General features: G+C 41.4%; 1 protein-coding gene across 2 annotated transcripts in view; it reads right to left on the reverse strand.

Annotated features, from left to right (window-relative positions):
• Cad74A (cadherin 74A) overlaps positions 1-18,749 on the reverse strand; it is a 103,631-nt gene that overhangs the window by 72,167 nt on the left and 12,715 nt on the right. For both annotated transcript variants that reach the window (XM_084588977.1, XM_084588976.1), the window contains exons 13-24: positions 18,533-18,688; positions 18,381-18,448; positions 18,052-18,301; positions 15,546-15,788; positions 15,383-15,455; positions 7,909-8,087; positions 6,790-6,916; positions 4,955-5,100; positions 2,491-2,626; positions 1,572-1,802; positions 533-705; positions 278-430 (exon numbers count right to left, since the gene is read on the reverse strand). In XM_084588977.1, the coding sequence (XP_084445103.1) occupies positions 278-430; positions 533-705; positions 1,572-1,802; positions 2,491-2,626; positions 4,955-5,100; positions 6,790-6,916; positions 7,909-8,087; positions 15,383-15,455; positions 15,546-15,788; positions 18,052-18,301; positions 18,381-18,448; positions 18,533-18,688 (1,935 nt within the window). The remainder of the gene's footprint in view (positions 1-277; positions 431-532; positions 706-1,571; positions 1,803-2,490; positions 2,627-4,954; positions 5,101-6,789; positions 6,917-7,908; positions 8,088-15,382; positions 15,456-15,545; positions 15,789-18,051; positions 18,302-18,380; positions 18,449-18,532; positions 18,689-18,749) is intronic.

Genomic DNA, 18,749 nt, shown 5'->3' on the forward strand with positions numbered 1-18,749 from the left:
ACATGTTTTGGGGAATGTTCGGTCTCTTTACTTCATATTTCAACTGCACTCATGACTGCGTTTCCCTACTCTCAAGCTCAATTACTCCCTACACCAATTTCACAATGATTTCCACATGTCTGGTAAAACAATGTTCAAAGGTGGAGAAGCATATGATCGCACGGCTCCGCAACTGAAAGCACACAAAACCTTTTTTTATTGTTTTCACCACAGACACCCATAATTACAGCTTTTGAGTGAGCATTCATGCATGCATAGATACATATATATTGCATACCGTTGTTTCATTGATGCTGAACACATCTGACCCTTCTCCAGAGACAAAATACCTCACGACGCCATAGCCTTGCTGTGTGTCCTTATCAGTTGCTGTTATGAGCAGGATGGTGTGAGGGTACTGAGTAGCCTCCGACACCATCGTTACATATGACTAGAAAAAAAAAAAAAGGTTGTTAGCTCATTCACAACAACCAGCTGATAAAAAGATTACAGCAGAAGGAAAATACTAATGCCGTCGCAACAAAGAACTTACATTCTGCGAGAAAACTGGACTGTTGTCATTTATGTCTTGCACATTAATGATCACCGTAGCTATCGATGACTTCTGGTTGTTTTTGTCTTGACCAATGATAGCTTTCACATCAAATGCTAATACTTTTTCTGGCAGTTCTTCATAATCAAGCCTCTGGTTAAGTGTCACAGCACCTGAAAATTTCACAGTAAGAAAAAAAAAAAAAAAAGTTCAGAGGCAAAGCCTGAAGAAGTCCCCAGCCCAGAAAATATTCATGAATTGTCTCTTTATTATTTTTTTTTTCAGTACAAACATGGGAACTTGACGACTGAAGATCATATATGATCTGAACATCCATTTCAACACCTATGAACACAAATGTGTACGTTGCAAATTTTCAGCTATTTCTGGAAGTGTGCTGCAGAGAACAATGACTTCTTTGAGAGAAATTTGGTTTGGCTTAGAGGGTTTTGCATCCCAACGCGACTTGGGCTATGGGAGATGCCGTAGTGAAGGGCCCCGGAAATTTCAACCACCATGCACTCCTTCACGTGCCCTGACATCGCACGATACACAGGCACCTTGCTTTCTGCTTCCATCAGTAAGCCGTGGCCATGATTGAATCCAACGTCCTTGGACTCAGCAGTAGAGCGTCGTATCCACCGAGCCACCACGGCGGTGCTTGACCTACATTTAGCACTCTTCCTATTGAAACTGTTTTTTGTTTTTTTCATGGTCCTTGACAAACAGAGCAAATATCATTATTCAGAATGGTGAGCTAGGTAGCAGACAGGACGAACACTCGTCCTGTCTTCTTCTAAGTCTATGTCTGTGTTACATGCGCTGCTAGTCTTTAATTAATCACGACACACCAACTAGACAAGCTTTCTATCTTGATTTCAAATATAAGAAGCTTGAAAAATACATGAGAAGATTTTTGCTATTACATATATGCCTTACTGTTAAACCCAACATGAGCCCTTTCATGCTGCCAAGTAAAAGCATTTGTTTCGTCAAACAGCGAACAAAAATGAGCTTTTTATAGAAGAGATTCTCTCACCAGAAATGGGGCTAACAGAAAAGAAGCTTCCTTGGTCTGACTCGGGAATCTTTGCAAAGTTTGTGACAGCAGCGTGTGTCAATGGATCACGAGCTGTGACTGTGAATATAGTGGAACCAACTGTTGACTCCTCAGGGACGGTTATCTCAATTTTCGGGTTGGCCGGAGTCCATGGTGGGGCAAAAATTGGATTGCTCTCGCTGTGTGCTTGGATGTAAATAGTAACCTCCACTGCAAAATAATGACAAAAACATGACATAAAGCACTCATCTCCTCCAGAATGCATCAGCAATGACAGGAAGTTCAAGTTACAGATTTAACTTATCTATGAACTACCCTCAGTATGTGAACAAACAAAAAGGAATGGCATCCAACAACATTCTCAACTAGAAGATGAGTGACCCAAAGGGCTGGTACCATACATGTCAGCCACATTTATACAGTGGCTACTGGACCCAGCGCAAAAAGTTCTACAGCTTTCAAATTTCAGGCTCGAATGTTTATTTCTATCACAAATAAATTGAAAGGCCAGTTTAATGCACTGAGATCCCCCAGTGAAGCTGCATTGTTTGTTTGTAGAATGTTTGTCTCTATACCGGCTTGGGTATAGTACATCATGGGTAAACTAAAAATGCCTTTTTTAATAGATCTCAAGTACATAAACAGAAAATGAAAAAATGTAAACAGTAGCTTGTAACTTATGCACTTCAGGGAAAGCAAAGGAATTAAAAATTCCGCAAAAGCAAATCAATAGTAGAAGTTCAACTCAACCGGAATGCTATGGTTTCTCAGCAGGAAAGCATGAAGCCCTGAATTTCGCTGCTGTGTTTTAAGCAGGAAAAAAGGACTAGAAAGGAAACTGCTTAAAGTACAACCAAGTTCCCATTCCTAAATCTATATCGCAAATGCTTATGCCCACCTGTTGTCTTCTGGGGCTGAAGAGCACCATTTTGATCAACAGCAGCCACATTGAATGTAATGACTGAAGCTGCATTGTAATCCAAAGGGCTGTTGACTGTTATCTGGCCTGTCACTCCATTTATGCGGAACGCATTCTGGAAAAATAGGAAAAGCATGGGCAATAAGTAATCATTATTCAATTTTAAATTTTCCGTATCCAACACACTGAACTGAAGTGCATTATCTTTAGCACTGCCAATTTATAGGGAACCCAAGCTGGAGTTTGCTCCGCAACGCCAGTGCTCGGTTCCTGGTGGAGCTGAGAGAAACTACAAAACCTAAGCACAGCCGTGGCCGCGCAGCGCACGACTGTCTGTGGAATCTGTGCAGCCCACTCGAGCGGGAACGCGTGCCATGTGCAGCCGCTCGCGCACGTGGAGCAGGAGAATGAGGAGGAAGGGAAACAGAAAAGCGCAAAGCCGGCGTTCTTCGCCAGTGGAGTTTCTCATTTCTGCTTTTTTCGGTTCCCTGTTGGAAACGTTTTTTTTTATCGGTGCTTTCGAAAACGAGAAATTACTGTGCGCCACTTCAAGTCCTGAAAAACGATCGCCGTGAACATTGTTTTCAAAGAGCACTTGCTGGCAGGCTCTGAGACATAAAAAAAAAAAAAAAAGAGCATGAATGCAGATTCGCTACTTGAAGGCAGAACGACAGGTATATTGAGGAAACCGATCGCGCACCTCTTGTGTTGTTAAGGTGTGGGAAAGTAAAGAATAATGTGGAAGCCCCGATGTCTCTGTCCATGCTGTTCAGAGAATGAAGGGTCCAGCCTTCTCGTGGAGAATCATTGATACACATGTACACAGCGACGAGTGCTCCAGGCACTGGTTGGAGAGCGTCCTTTCCCTTTGTGATCGCTCACTTGCAAAGGGCCCATTCAACCCTTTGGGGACAGATGTTTTAGTCAACCCCCCGTCGAAGTCAACGAAACTAAACGTCACCTACGATGACCCATTCGCTTCAGCAGGGTGACAGCTACACAGGATGCTACCGGCGTCGCTGTGCCTGTCTTCGGCGCTTTTTCGGCGTTTTCCTTACAATGGCACAAAATACAACACAAAAGCAACCTTTTGGTTTTTGCGAGCAGCGGCCAGGGGAAGTTCGCTGCTGCAGCACTGCTGTCCAAACTCAATGACCTATTTACCTTTAACGATCACTGGTTCCTAACGACCTGGGTCATTCACCAGAAGCCTAGGCATGCCATTCCTGTGGCAGTTTTTCTCTCTCCATGAGGTGAACAGCAACGAAATACTTGATGACTTTCAATGCAGATGAGGACATCTCTCCACGGAAACCTTTGTCTTCTTAGTTCTACTTTGAGCAATCCATACTTCAGTTATCTCCTCTAGCGAGTGCGCAGTTTTGAGATCCCGAAGCAGGAATGCGTATGAGGGTAGAAGGATTGACATATCTGTTTGAGGCCGACTCAGATCTGCGATGACCACTGCGGCACCACCAGGAACAAACAGCGGTGCAAGATAGGAGCGGTACAAGATACTTAAAAAAAAAAAGGCCGGCAACCACCCCGTTACCGTTTACCACACAAGTTTTACGAAAAAGCGCGCCGTCATTTTTTTTCATTCCAGTTCTTTTTTTATTATTTTTTGCCCCCTTTGTTGAAATGTGACGGTGGCCAGAATGCAGCCCGAGGAGGAGAGCAACAAACACGCGCGCGTAAACATGCGCTGGAATGCAGCGCGAAGCAGACAACAACACGGGTTTCAATGTAGCGCGAAGCAGACGACGCAGCCGCACTGTGTGGAGGTTTTGCCGAGGTCTCCACAGAGGGCGCTGATGCACAGAGGGCGCTGATGCACAGAGTGGCGCAGCGCCCCCTGGGCCACTTTGTCTCCCCTATAGGCAACAAAACAGCAAGAAAGCATGTGTTCGTGATGTTTTATAATGCGCAGCATGCTCCGGATGGCTCATAAGGTCACCATACCTACCTGGATATACTCCAGCCGGAATTTAATGCAAGGACTGCTTTGTCAGTGAAATTAAACTAGAGTGTGAGGAGTGGCTTTTTACTCCTACGATCGGCGTCCAAAAAGTAATGCCCCTTGTTTTTTTTCTCAAACATTCTTGATTCAGTATTTATGAAATTTACAAATACTACAGCCGCACATCAGCTGGACTTATTTTGCTTTAATATGTGTCCTCGGTCAATTTGTATGGCTCTGTGTCAAAGGTGAACAAGGGCATGCATGCCTTCTTTGTGCCAGCTTTGTGCCAGGAGAGAGAGAGGCTTTCTCTCTCTTTCTCATCACTGACTTGGACGCCATCTTGAATCTGAGAGAAACTGGAGAACCAGACAAGAAACTGGGAAATGTAAGTAGTAAGAGCTAACGCACTTAAAAAAAAATCATGTATTAAGCAACATAACTGCACACCCACTTGTTGCTGTAAATGAATGATATACTGACCTTATAGTTATAAGTGATAGTTGAAGTGACCAAGGATCCAGTCTTGTCCCTTGCTATGATAGGCTCCTCAATGTCATACCGCACCTTCGCCCCAACATCAGGATCAACAGCAGTCACATTCAACACCTCACGCCCAACTGGCAAGCCTGAAGAAAGAAAAACAAGAAAACAGGGCCCTCTGTCAGCTCAGTGTACTTCAAAGGTTCGCCTTGCAGTTCTCTTCTGTCAATGTTTTATTTCTTACCGTTAGTAGAAAAGGAAACACAAATATTGTTTTTTTTTCTGCCGAAATATAACAGTGATTGTATGTTTCAGGACTGCGATGCATGTCCAAAAGCACTTGAAAGCCATGCAAATAAAGTTAAATTGCCATAGAGCTGACATAATGAATGCAGTGTGAACTTTCAACTTTTTATTTAATTTCAAACATAGTAAACTATGTTCGCACTTCAAAACTTCCACAGCAAAGGTGCTCTCTGAGCAGTTACTCAAGATAACTGTTTTCTTCAAATCATAAATCTGCACAATGTGACCAAGTAAGTGCCTGTTTCTTACACTTTACTACAAGACTATTCATATTTTTTTATTTACAAGGCTATTCTTAGCGTTAAAATATTTAAGTACATATATGGCACAGGATGCTGCCCGTTTTTAACGTATAGAGATACACAGTATAAAACAGGGGTTCTGAAACTGGGCTCCTTGAACTGCTCTCTAGGTTCCCCAGGCACCTAGTTCCATGCATGCTTCAACTACGACCTTTCCTCACCCACCTTAGTTTTAATCGTACTGTAATTGTTTATTACGAAGTGTTTCACTACAAGATAGTCGTTACTAATTGAATTTGGGAATTCTTCGATTAGTAATGCATCTGCATGTTTTTTTTTGTTTTGCTTTTTGCATGCAGGTGTAAAGAGGAACAGAACCCAAAGCACACAGGGTTCCTGAGCATCTTTTGAAAATCCTCTGGCATTTCAAAGCTAAAATCATTGAGGCCCCTGGCACAGAGAAAAATAAAAAAAAAAACTGTTAGACACATAGCTGTGAAATATTTTTGCCTTCATTCAGAACAAATGCCAAGACACTGAAAGCATAATTCGATTTATACTGACATACCACTTTTTCTCAAACTCTACGCATATGTACTTCAAATAAGTGACTTTAAAAAAATATTTTGCACCCTAAAATGAGTTTAGTTGAAGTGAGTTGAAGCCTTCAGCAGTTCATGGCAGGCTCAACACAAAAGTGTTGTTCTTGAGTTATAATTGCCACTTGGATGCTCTTTGAGTCTTTAGTGCTCTGTCATAATTTTCAACAATGCAATTTTTTTTTTATTTAAGGCAGTTCGTATGTAAACAAGAAATACCATGTTGGTTTTATCTCTGGCAAAAAAAAAAAGAAAAAGAAAAATGTACCACTGAGAAATGAAACTGACACCACATCACAACAGGGTCAACTAGCTTCTACACATAAATGTCTAGGCTTGCTGGTCCTTCTTTTTAACACTTCTCAAAAGTTTTCAGATAACACTGATAAATAGTCCACCAAAGAGTGTTTGTTGATGATTCATATCCTCAAGGGTACTAGTTTCTAGCCAATTCTCTTTCAAGCCATAAAATGATTACATTGTTTATATCCATAACAACATATTTACGCTGCTCTTGGTAAGGAAAAATCCAAGCTACTTTGGCTCACTCACCTCATTAGCAATCATATGCAGATAATATTGACACAATAGGGCTAAAGCTTACTTTCGTTACAAATTCGAACAAACTTTCTCAAAAAGCATACTTTAAAGCAACATTGCATATTTCCCAGAAAGTAACGTAACTTACTCTCAGTGACCCAGTGTACATAACTGTCCTTTGCAAAAACAGGTGGCTTGTTGTTAACATCTTGAACAGAGACTGTCACCGTGGTGAAGGCCTTCTGTGGTACTGCGCCCCCATCCACAGCATACACCTAGATAAACAAAAAAAGGTTTGGTTTAGTTTGTGGGGTTTAACGTCCCAAAGCAACTCAGGCTATGAGAGACGCCATAGTGGAGTGCTCCAGAAATTTCCACCACCTGGGGTTCTTTAACGTGCACTGACATCGCACAGCAAACGGGCACCTTGCTTTTTACCTTTTCGCCTCCAGTAGTAGAGCGCCATAGCCACTGCGCCACCAGGGCGGGGCTGATAAACAAATATCTTCCCTTTGTAATATACGGCACAAATGCACTGCTGCACTGAACTAATGCCATGTTTTCGTTATTTGTGACTCAATGAGAGTGATGCAATAAAAATGAAAATACAAAACAAATGACAATAACGACTAGCATGTAAACCTCATATGATTTCAAAAATCAGTAATTTTGGTTAACCAGCAAAAAGTGATGAGCCTTTCTTTCTTTTGTCCTGGCACTCTATAATTTAGCACTCTCAGGCAACACTTGGAGGGATATCAACTGCTGGATTTCTTTAGCTCAACGTAACTAGGGGTATGTTCAGTAAAAAAAAATTGGGCTACTGAACCCTTTCGCATGTACATTGAAGAGTCAAAGTCTGACTGAAGAAGCCTTTAGAATGCAGAACTAAGATGGTCAAATTATTCTGGTTTTCCTTTTTTAGCCACTGTGTTTGCTTCTACTTAAGATATACCATAGGTAGCACATTCCAGTATATTATTTAACTCTTTCTTGTTTCATATATATTTCTGCTCTGCAGATGAAAATATGCAGGTATTCTCATAAGCCATTCCCAGCAAACAAGGGCATGCACAGAAAACACAAAAGTGCACAGAAAACACAAAAGTGCTTAATCCTGCATGCACTGCCGTGCACTAGTACACCTTCTAAATCTACGAACGGGTGAAAAGCTTCCCCTGAATTAGCAGAATTTCATTCACTGCTGCAGCTATGTGCACTATGACGAAACAGCAAGCAGGTAAAAAGCCATCCTTGGAAGGCTCACCAAAATGTGATACGAATCTCCATTGAGCTCCCTGTCCAAATTTGCATTTGACGACGTGCTGAGTATCCCTGTCAGCTTGTTCAAAACAAAGTTGTCTCGAGCACCAGAGTCAATGTAGTAGCTGATGTTGCCATCTGGACCATCTGGGTCAGTGGCCACTAGCTGAAGAACCGTAGTTCCTGCAAGAACATCCAAATGTCCCATCTTCATTCTCGCTACAAGCCCAAACAGAATGGGTAGTGGTGGTTTTGGATGCGGCAAATAAATTAGTAAAAACCATGTTAAAGAGAGCAAAACGTTTTGTCTCTGGCCTTGCACAAAAAAGACAGCGCAGTGCACTAACCTCATGACGTGAGCTAAGCAAAGACTAAGTACATACTGCCTCCTCTTCCGAGCTGGTAGTGAAGAAAAAAAACCCTTTTAGGGCAAACATTTGCCCCTGAGCTGAAGTAAAGCGACAACAAGAATGCATAAGCATGCACAAAGTATGCATTCAGACTTACACTATTCTTTATTGGCACAACGCACAGGACTCACAATACAAAAAGTGACCCATGATACAAGAAACATACTGTGGCATCTTACTCATAATACCAAACACATGCTATGAGCAGCTTAATTGCTCACTGAAGACATATTTACATTATTCCTAAAGAAGTGTAATATGACATGGACTAGCATTAAAACCATTCACTGAACGCGACCAGAAACTTTACTTACTGTAAAATTCCGAGCAAGCGCCCCCCCAAACTTCAAAGCTAATTTCACATTTCCACGCCGTTCTGGGAAAGCGCCCCCTCACTCCCGCGCCGCAGCTCCCTGCTCCCTACCTTTGGCATGCACCTCATCCAGGTAGCACTGCCATTCTGGGACCCAATTTCAACTGTCAGGAACATCAGAAGCCAAAGGGTGCGTACACCCTCCCACCCCCCAAGGCGCTGCGTAAGGAAATCCCCGCGAGCGAGACATACTTAATGCGGGCAACCAAAGAGCAAGTCGCCGCTCTCTAGGTGGGAGCTGGTGAAGAAATGAAAAAAGACAATCACTAACATGTTTAAACAGCATGCCGAGTGAAAACAGCGGCATGCTTGCCAATTTGCATCAACGGCGACAGTGCAGTGAGAACACACTGCGTAGCAGCTTGCCGACGTTTCAACGCACACTTCTCAGCCCGATTGTCTCGGTCAGGAAAAAATTAAATGTTAAATCCATGTGCACTGCGTTACACTTTTTTTTTTGCACAAATTTTGTCACCTTAAATTTTGGTCCCATTTCGGGAAAGCGCCCTCCTTCACTCTTCCAGTAATTTCGGCATGCAAGAGGGGAGGGTGCTTGATCAGAATTTTATGGTAACATGCAAATAGGTGCCCAGATCATACGGTATGTAGCACAGCTACGCATTCACAAATGATATACTAGTATCAAGCTACACCTGTCATGGTAGGTCTCCCCATAATTAATGTAATGGAAAATTAGTATAAAAAGAACTCTTGCACAGTTTATTTCACCACACTGATAACTACCAAAACAGAACTTCATCATAACATAAAGGACCTTTGGTTGCAATATATAATGCAAAAATAGAAAAAAAAAAAGAAAGGAAACATAAGAGATAGTTGATCCTTACGAATCCATAGCTCTCTGCCTTAAACTGGAACTTTTTAAATTCTACCAGCAATAATGTAGCTGCCAATTCTAGCACACTGCAGCATTTTGGAAATACAAGGATAGATTAAGACAAACAGTAGTGTCAGCTTTTTGGGTCAGTGCGCCGTTGTATCAAAGCAGCCGAGTTACTTTTGTGTGTACTATGTAGCTGGTAGCAACACAGTGCATAATGACTGCACACACGAGAGAAGCTGCACTTTCAACCTGTATAGCGCTCACACAGCATCTCCTCCCATTTATCCTCCCAACTGGTAACCAGCAAAGATAACCTTCATCACAAAAGATCTACTGAAACTCAACTCCTGAGTTTCTTATTTTTTGGTGTGGTCAAATAAAAGACCCCTCATAACTATCCTTCTGCTTTTTTTTAATAGAAAGAAGTTAGTCAAAAATTTGCAACTGAGCAAATGAATCCGTACTTCAAGAGCAGCTGCCAAGCCTGATATTCTGAAGCTGTATGTGCTATGATAGGCCATTTACAAGTGATGATACCATTACACGTTTCTTTTTCTTTTCTTTTTTTTTCCCTTTTTTTTTTTTTTTTTTTCTTCGGATGCTTTTGTGCCTTCCCCTCCACTATTCATGCATCCTTCTGAAGAAAGCATTCACAGCCATTACAGTTTGCCAAGCTCCAAGTCTTGTCATTTCTGAGACAAGCACAAGCAGTGAGTTTTCTCACTTCAAAATAATATTCACCCATACAGTGTGGAAAATCATGTTGTAAGTTGCCACAAGTACCTGCTGCTAAAAACGTTTGTTTCAAGTAAAACCAGTATACTTGCATTCTTCAAAGGCAATCAGTTGATTCTGAAGCTTGCATCCCCTCAAGAGCTTAACTGAAAGGTTATTTTGTGCATCTGCTATTGAAATTGCGACAGCAGCAGATGTACATAATAACCTTTTATTGAACATGCAGCTCTGACCTCATTGCTTTCTACTTTCTGCAATTTCTTAACTGACTTGTGACCTACATAAGTACTTCCACTCATTCATGAATAAAGCAGCTCACACCTAAACAGTCACCTTCTTCATCATGTTCTCCTCATGAGCTACTGTACAGGGTGTTCAAAATTAAGCTTTACTGATTCTTAAACAAAAAGAAAAATGCGGTATGCTAAAACCGTTTTGTACATTGGTAATGCGGCCAGGCGAACACAAATTGGAGTATTAATTGTCCCCGTAAACTCAGTAATTAACTAAAATTTAATAATTAATTTTTTATTGGCTGAAAGTAGCGTATATATTTATATTGAGAACTTGGAGGCAAATGCTTTTTAGGACTATTTCAATTTGTAGAATTTTAGTAATGCGCCTGTGTCCTGAGATGCGCACGTCTAAAATTTCGTACCAGTTCGTCTAATTACGCATGCGAGACGGCGGCTTTCGGCGTGAAGCACCTCCCACGTGTGACGCAGCTGTTGCGTATGGCACTCTGCCTTGCAAGGGTGTGCAGCGATCAGTGACGTTAATCATAACTGCGCAATCAGTTCTAACCGTGAAAAGGGGTTTCAAATCTGCCTGTCCATGAGACTTGCACTAGCGTTGCTATAGGGAATAAAAACTGTATCATCATCATCATCAGCCTGACTATACCCACAGCAGGACGAAGGCCTCTCCCATATTTCTCCGCTTAACCCGGCTCTGTGCTAGCTGCATCCACTTGACCCCTGCGAACTTCTGAACATCATCCGCCCACCTAACTTTCTGCCGCCCCTTGCTACGCTTTCCTTCCCTTGGAATCCAGTTTGTTACCCTAAGCAACCATCGGTTATCCTCTCTTCGCACTACATGTCCTGCCCATGCCCATGTCTTCTTCTTAATTTCCACTAGAATGTTGGTAACATGAGTTATTTCTCTGACCCACTCTGCACGCTTCCTATTTCTTAATGTTACCCCTACCATCTTTCGTTCCATAGCCCTCTGGGTTGTCCTTAACTTAAGTAGAACTCTCTTGGTTAGCCTCCACGCTTCAGCCCCATAGGTGAGTACAGGTAAGATGCAAATGTTATATACTTTCCTCTTTAGCGATACCGGTAAGCTGCTAGTCATAATCTGTGTGCTTGCCAAATGTGCTCCATCCCAACCTTATTCTTCTTGTTATTTCTTTTTCATGGTCCGGATCTGCGGTTACTACCTGTCCTAAGTAAACATATTCGCCTACTACTTCCAGTACTTCGCTACCTAATGTAAACTGCTGTTCCTTCCCGAAGCTGTTGAACATTGCCTTAGTCTTCTGCATATTGATTTTCAAGCCTACCTTTCTACTTTTCCTGTCTAGGTCACCAATCATTATTTGCAGTTCATCCCCCGAGTTGCTAAGCAAGGCAATGTCATCAGCAAATCGCAGATTACTGAGGTATTCTCCATCTACCCTTATCCCTAACTGCTCCCCATTCCAAGTCTCTGAATATTTCCTCTAAACAAGCTGTGAATAGTATTGGGGAGATTGTGTCTCCTTGCCTAACACCTTTCTTTATGGGAATTTTGTTACTTTCTTTATGCAGAACTATGGTTGCTGTGCAGCCACTATATATATCTTCCAGCACTTTCACGTACGGCTCGTCTACCCCCTGATTTCGCAATGCCTGCATCACCGCCGAGGTTTCAACTGAGTCAAATGCTTTTTCGTAATCAATGAATGCTATGTATAAGGGCTGGTTATATTCCAAGCATTTTTCTATCACCTGACTGATGGTATGGATATGATCGATAGTAAAGTACCGTTTCCGAAAACCTGCTTGATCCTTTGCTTGATTGCAGTCTAAGGTTGTCCTGATTCTATTAGCAATTACCTTAGTAAATACCTTATACGTAACAGACAGTAAGCTGATTGGTCTGTTTTTTAAGGTCCTTAGATTCCCCTTTCTTATGAATGAGGATAATGTTTGCATTCTTCCATGGTTCCGGTACCGTCGATGACACCAGGCACTGCGTATACAGGGTGGCCAGTTTTTCTAACACGATATCCCCCCTGTCCTTCAGCAAATCTGTAGTTATCTGATCCTCTCCAGCTGATTTCCCCCTTTTCATAGTTTCTAATGCTTTCTTGACCTCGTCCTTCGTCACTGCTGGAACGTCTGACTGTTTTTCTCTACCGTCAATCTCGTTACGGTCCTGACTTCTTTGGCTGACAGTATATCATGGCCCATTTTGTCTCATCCATGTTTATACGGCCGCACCAAGCCTAGATGCTAAGTTACAAAGTTATCGCTCGCTCTAGTCCGCTAGCAGAGTGATTCATCGCTTTCGCGCGCCAAGAAAGAAACGCTGGCCGAGAACAAAAAGTGATCTGCGTCGCCGCTCGCTACACACTCTTGCAAGGCAGTGCAATACTCAACAGCTGTGTCACACGTGGGAGGTGCTTCACGCCGAGAGCCGCCGTCTCGCATGCGTAATTAGATGAACTGGGATGAAATTTTAGACGTGTACATCTCAGGACACAGGCACGTTACTAAAATTCTACAAAATGGAATAGCCCTAAAAAGCATTTGCCTCCAAGTTCTCAATATACATATGCATGCTAACTTCAGGCAATAAAAAGTTAATTATTGAATTTTAGTTAATTACTGTGTTAACGGGGTCAATTAATGCCCCAATTTGTGTCCGCCTAGCCACATTACCAATGCACAAAAACGACATGAGCGTACAGCATTTTGCTTTTTTTAAATAATTAGTAAAGTCTAATTTTAAACACGCTATATATATATTACATGACTCATATATTATTATGTGACTCACACTTGAAAAGCATTCGAGTATCAAGCACTACTTAAAAAAATATATATATTCTCTTGTGGAATACAGCTGTCAGTACACCAGCATTTTACTCGATAGCACAAAAAGGGGATAAAACTAGTTTATGATAAAATTTGATTTTTATTGATGGTTTTTCATTTCACATACAAATTTGCAGCATGCTGTATAAATAATTAAATAAAAAGGAACAAACAACTGCATACTCATTGAAATCTATTTTTCTCATTAGTTTCACATCTTGTTTACTTGCATAACAAATCATTTGGATAATACAGAGAGGAAAAAAGCTAGACAAAAGCAGATGAGACAAGAACAGCAAAAGACACAGCAGCTTAGAATCATTGCACCCACCCTTGCCTTCTACCGAAGTGCTCACAGCTGTACGATGCACTGCACTTGCATACAATACAATCACAGTACATAGAAGAGGACTATGAAAAAACAAAATGAACTTTTTTTGCATTGATTTCATTCTTTTTTCATCACATTAAGGTATTTACAATGACCCATTTTATAGAGAAAGCATGTTAAAAAGGAATGAAGCAAACATAAACGACTGCCACGCTTGCTTAGTTCCTTTTATCACATTAATGAGTTGACATTTCCACATTTTACAGCATGCTATGCCAATTAGGAAAGATGATCAAATACTATGAAACAAACAAGACATACAAGGTTCCTTTTTGGCCTTCCAGGACCGTTCATATAATGCAGTGCATTCCAACACACATAAGACAAGACAACAAACATGCATGAAAAAGCAATTAACATGGATGTATGAGACCTGGAGTAGTCTCTGTCAAAGGTACAGAACTTTGGAAGGTGTCCTTGGCTGTCTATGTAATGCGACAAACTTCTCATCAAATGCAGAAATGACGCTGATTCTAGGGTAAGCAGAGAAGCTCCTGTGATATTCCTAGAGCTCAATATTTTCGGTAATGAGAGGAACCATTCTCAATTTCTGCTACTTCCGGACACTAGTACCGTAAATGTAGAGAATATCCTGGCAACAGCATGAGTTGAAGATGCCTTGGTCAGCGTACTTTAGCCCGTGTTATTGTAAGTAGCTGATCGTTAATACAGTAGGTGTTCTCCAATAACCGGAAGCAGAGACACACAACCAATGCAAGAAGGAAAAATGCGTGAGATGCTTAAAAATTTATCAACATTCCCCATTAAAACAAAGCATGCCAAAAACAAAATGCAGTGACTATATACATTATGGACTGCTGTGCAAAAAGGAAACATGCTGCTGCAGAGAGGAAATACAGAGACCACTTTTACTGCTGTGTTCACATCTCTCTCACAGCAATGCATCCCTTAAGGTACATCATTCAAGGCTACCAGAAAATGCGTGACAAAGCAAGAAATAGGAATAATAATCGGAGACTGTTTCTGTTTCAACCCACTGATTTTGCACCAGGCCATATGTGTACGATTCCTTATGCAAAAATCACTCACTCCAATGCCACATTACTTTTTTTGTCTTCCATACTTCACTCGTGCCCCGTGCTGCACATGCCACTGTCACACAACCTTCTGGCAGCACCCTACATGCTTTGCAGGTTGCCAACGAGTGGTTCTGCTAAAAGCACATGACTAATATATTTCTCACATTTAGTGCCTTCCCTGCACAGAATGTGTACCCCTGAACAAGACCATCATTCAGCCGGTAGCGCCTTCAGATTGTCAAAAAGGGAAGGCACACTGTCTGATTCCTTCTGTATATAATCCCACGCTGCACAAACGATGCGGGAAAGTGGTGTTCAGAATAATAAAGCACACAGTGCATGCTCTGCACTCCTGCTAAATGACTGCATTATAAGTGAGCTCGGACACTCAGACAGAACTTTCTTTGGGAGAGGCCCAAGCTAACTAACTTCCACCACTGGGCTAGGAGAGGGGCATTCCTAACATCAGGAGTTAACACTCATCAAGTAAATGAAACAGCAACTTTACAACTTTACTCCAAGCTCTTGTTCGTTCCAGAGTAAAGATCAGTGAAAGTTAAAAGCACTATCAAAATATAAAATTTTACTGATTTTCTCACCTGGTTTGGCATTTTCGTTGACGCTTGCCTTGTAAGGCGCATTTAAGAAATAAGGTGCACCTTCATTTTTCCGCTGAAATTATGCAGGGCAGAATGTCAGCAAAGGAGTTTCCACAGGGCTGCGAAATAAAAAGGAGAAATTCCACTATCGAAATTTTCCCACCTTAAGCCGGATGATGAATGGAATTTCTGAAGCAAGCCTTGGTTCCCCAAAATCAGTGGCCTGTATAATCACTTCAAACCGGGTAGCACCATACGGAGCTGCAGTGACATTCAGGCTTCCCATAAGCGACAGTTCACCAGTCTCAGCATCAATCGAAATGACTTCCGGGTGGGTGAGGTTGGTAGCTTTGATCATGTACTGAACACGACCATTCCCTTGGTTTGGTCCATCAGCATCTGTGGCCTGCAGTGGTGGCATGTGCTGATCAGCAATTTGTATGTGACAAACACTGCAAGCATGCAGTACTACAAGAAATTATAGAGAGCCACACTAACATCAGCACGAGAGAAAAATCATCAGGGGGAAGCAGTTACAGCACCAGTGAAATGCTGCAACAGGCAAGGCCCTGATAATGGACAACGAGAGAGTATAGTATACGAAAGATGAGCTAAAAGGTTATACTGCTGTCACATGGGCACAGCTGAACTCCTTTTAACTCCCTTCAACCAAGGTAGTCTTTATCTCAATGGAGATACGTGCCGTGTCACACGGCAGTCCTTTAGGAAAGGAAGTTTAAGGAAGTTCCTAGCGTAAGGAGTTCTGATCATCTCCCTCGAGCAAGTAAAGGGAGTACTCTGGTTCCCTGTGAGCTTCATTGCAGGTGTTAAAAAAACGCATATGCATTAATTTTGAGTTTACATAACTAATTTTAATACTGTAGCACAACGCAAAGCATGGAAAAAAGTAAATGTGCAAATATCCAAGCATGCACGCAAGAATTTCGCAAGCACATTGTGGCCAGTAGAACAGACAAACCCGATATGCTAGTAAAAGTAACAGCGCATTCCTTTCACATGAATGAAGATACATTTATATTTTAAAGTCAATTCAAACCGTTGAAAAAAAAGCAGCTAAAAATTATTTTACATGTTTTTAACTTGATTATTTTATATGCATACACAAAACGAACAGCGCCTAATGGGACCCCGACGGTGTCCCGGAGAAGCTGGTTCTTAGCCGTGTGACACGGCGATAACTCCTTTAGGGCTGAACTCCCTTCGTGGTCCTTTATGGAAAAGAAGTTCGAGGGAGTTGGGACTTGCCCGTGTGACAGAAGTATTACATACTTATGCAGTCTGTTGTTAAAGAATGTGATAGATCAAAACATAATCAGCAACTAAGCGAAGCAGACTTTCAAACTGGTCGAAACCTATGTGTCACCCCTTCCACCGAGATGTGGATGCCTGAACTTTGTGAACACCTGTAACTTGAAGCTGACTCACTGGAAGTGCTACCTTATTAAAAATATTTGCCTTAGCATGCCACAACTGCACTAGCATTACAGCTCTTTTAACGATGCATCACTAAAAACTCTCAACATGAAGCTCATCATTTTAAGCTCAACTTAAATGGGATGATGCATTATAGATCATTTTTACTAAGAGGCAAAAAAATGCAACAACATGTAGCTCATCTCTTAGTTACTTCATGCTGTACTGTCACTTTTAGAAGAAAGCAGCTAATCTTTGTGCCAGGAAAGGCCCATAAATGTTTTGGGCAGTCTGATATACAAGCAACCATTTTCACTTAGACTTTACTAACCGGTATAATTCTGGATATTTCTGTTATTTCTTTGCGAGTCTGATGAAACTGGTTTTGGAAACATCATGTGTAGTCAATTTTCGAGCTTGAGCTAATATGTCTTATCATGGAATTAGTGTACAAATAACAACTGCTCTTCCGTGCTCTGTGAATTGTACACCTTGAAACATAAACCCACCTACCCACGCAGAATAAAATTACTTCCTGAGATTTAGTAATTATACCAAAATTTGAATATATTAAGTAATTATACCAAAATTTGAATCTGCATGCACTGTTTGGGACCCATTTACAAAACTTCTCGTGAATGGCTAGATAGAGGATAGAGAGGAAACCTGCAAGGTTTGTTTATTCGAAATTCTCTGCATATGACTGATCCTCTGCATTAACGAAGTTATATGCCTCCTGATATGAAGAGTATCGATAAATAATTTGTTTGAACCTCTGACAACCTAGCAATTGACCCTTCATGCTGCCTATCACCTCTAGTAACAAGGCGTACTCACTTCTATCATCCTAGTTTATTAATACATTCTGCACGGGCAGATTTGTGTATGTTTCCTCATCCTCCTCATTTTCAGTCCAAGAATGATATCTACCATACATTTAAGCTGTTTATTTGTATCGCGCTTGCTTTTCACCCAACCTGCTTAGACATGAACAAAGTCTGTGATACAGAATAAATAAATCACATAAATAAAACCAGGCGTAACTGATAGCCTTGTAATGTGCATTTAGGCTACATGTGTACAACTGTTTTAGTTTGCACAATGCAGCACCTTGTCCTGCTTCATTCATAACATCTCTAATCACAGTACTTTGTGAGGCTAAAAGTATAAAAAGATAATGCAAACTTAAAAAAAAACAGTTAAACTTACAAAGAGTGCGACATATTATTTCATACCTTCACAAAAACAGGCGATGAAAATTCAGTAGCATCTTCCACTAAGTCCACAAGGTAGCTGTCCTTGGTGAACTTAGGAGCATTGTCATTCACATCCACAACCTGGATAAAAAGGTTCACAGAGGACACCTTGCCACCTCCATCCTGAGCTTCATATGTGAACGAGTAATTTGGAACACTCTCATAGTCAAGGCAGCCATTTTTGCAGGTGGCAATCTTTATGCGCCCGGTATCCTTTTCCACCGTGAACCTGCACAAGACAATAAATGCATGCAGCTTGCCAAATGAAGAAGCACTTAATTTAGTCCTTGAGTAGTCAAGGAACATACTTTTCAGACCCGTAGCCCTTCATTGAATATGACAATTTTCCGAATGGTCCACTGTCTGCATCATAGGCCTGAAATGGGCAAAACAATTGCGCAGTTAATTTCCAGTCTGGAAATGCAATGCAAAGACAGTATATTAAAATCCGAGTGCTTACCTCAAGAGAAAAAATGGTCATTCCATTCCTAGCACTTTCAGGTACTTGTATTAGATACTGCTCATTCTCAAACATAGGACCATTATCATTTGCATCGGACAAGGACACAGTAACAGTAGCACTTGCGACTTCAAACCCATGCTGAGATGCCACAACCTATGAACCGAGCAAAAAAAAGAAAAATGATTCAATGTAAACATCTTTGTTAAAACATAAA

Source organism: Amblyomma maculatum, chromosome 1 (genome assembly GCF_055883805.1).
Source record: "Amblyomma maculatum isolate TAMU_Amacu chromosome 1, ASM5588380v1, whole genome shotgun sequence".
Lineage (NCBI taxonomy): Eukaryota > Metazoa > Arthropoda > Arachnida > Ixodida > Ixodidae > Amblyomma > Amblyomma maculatum.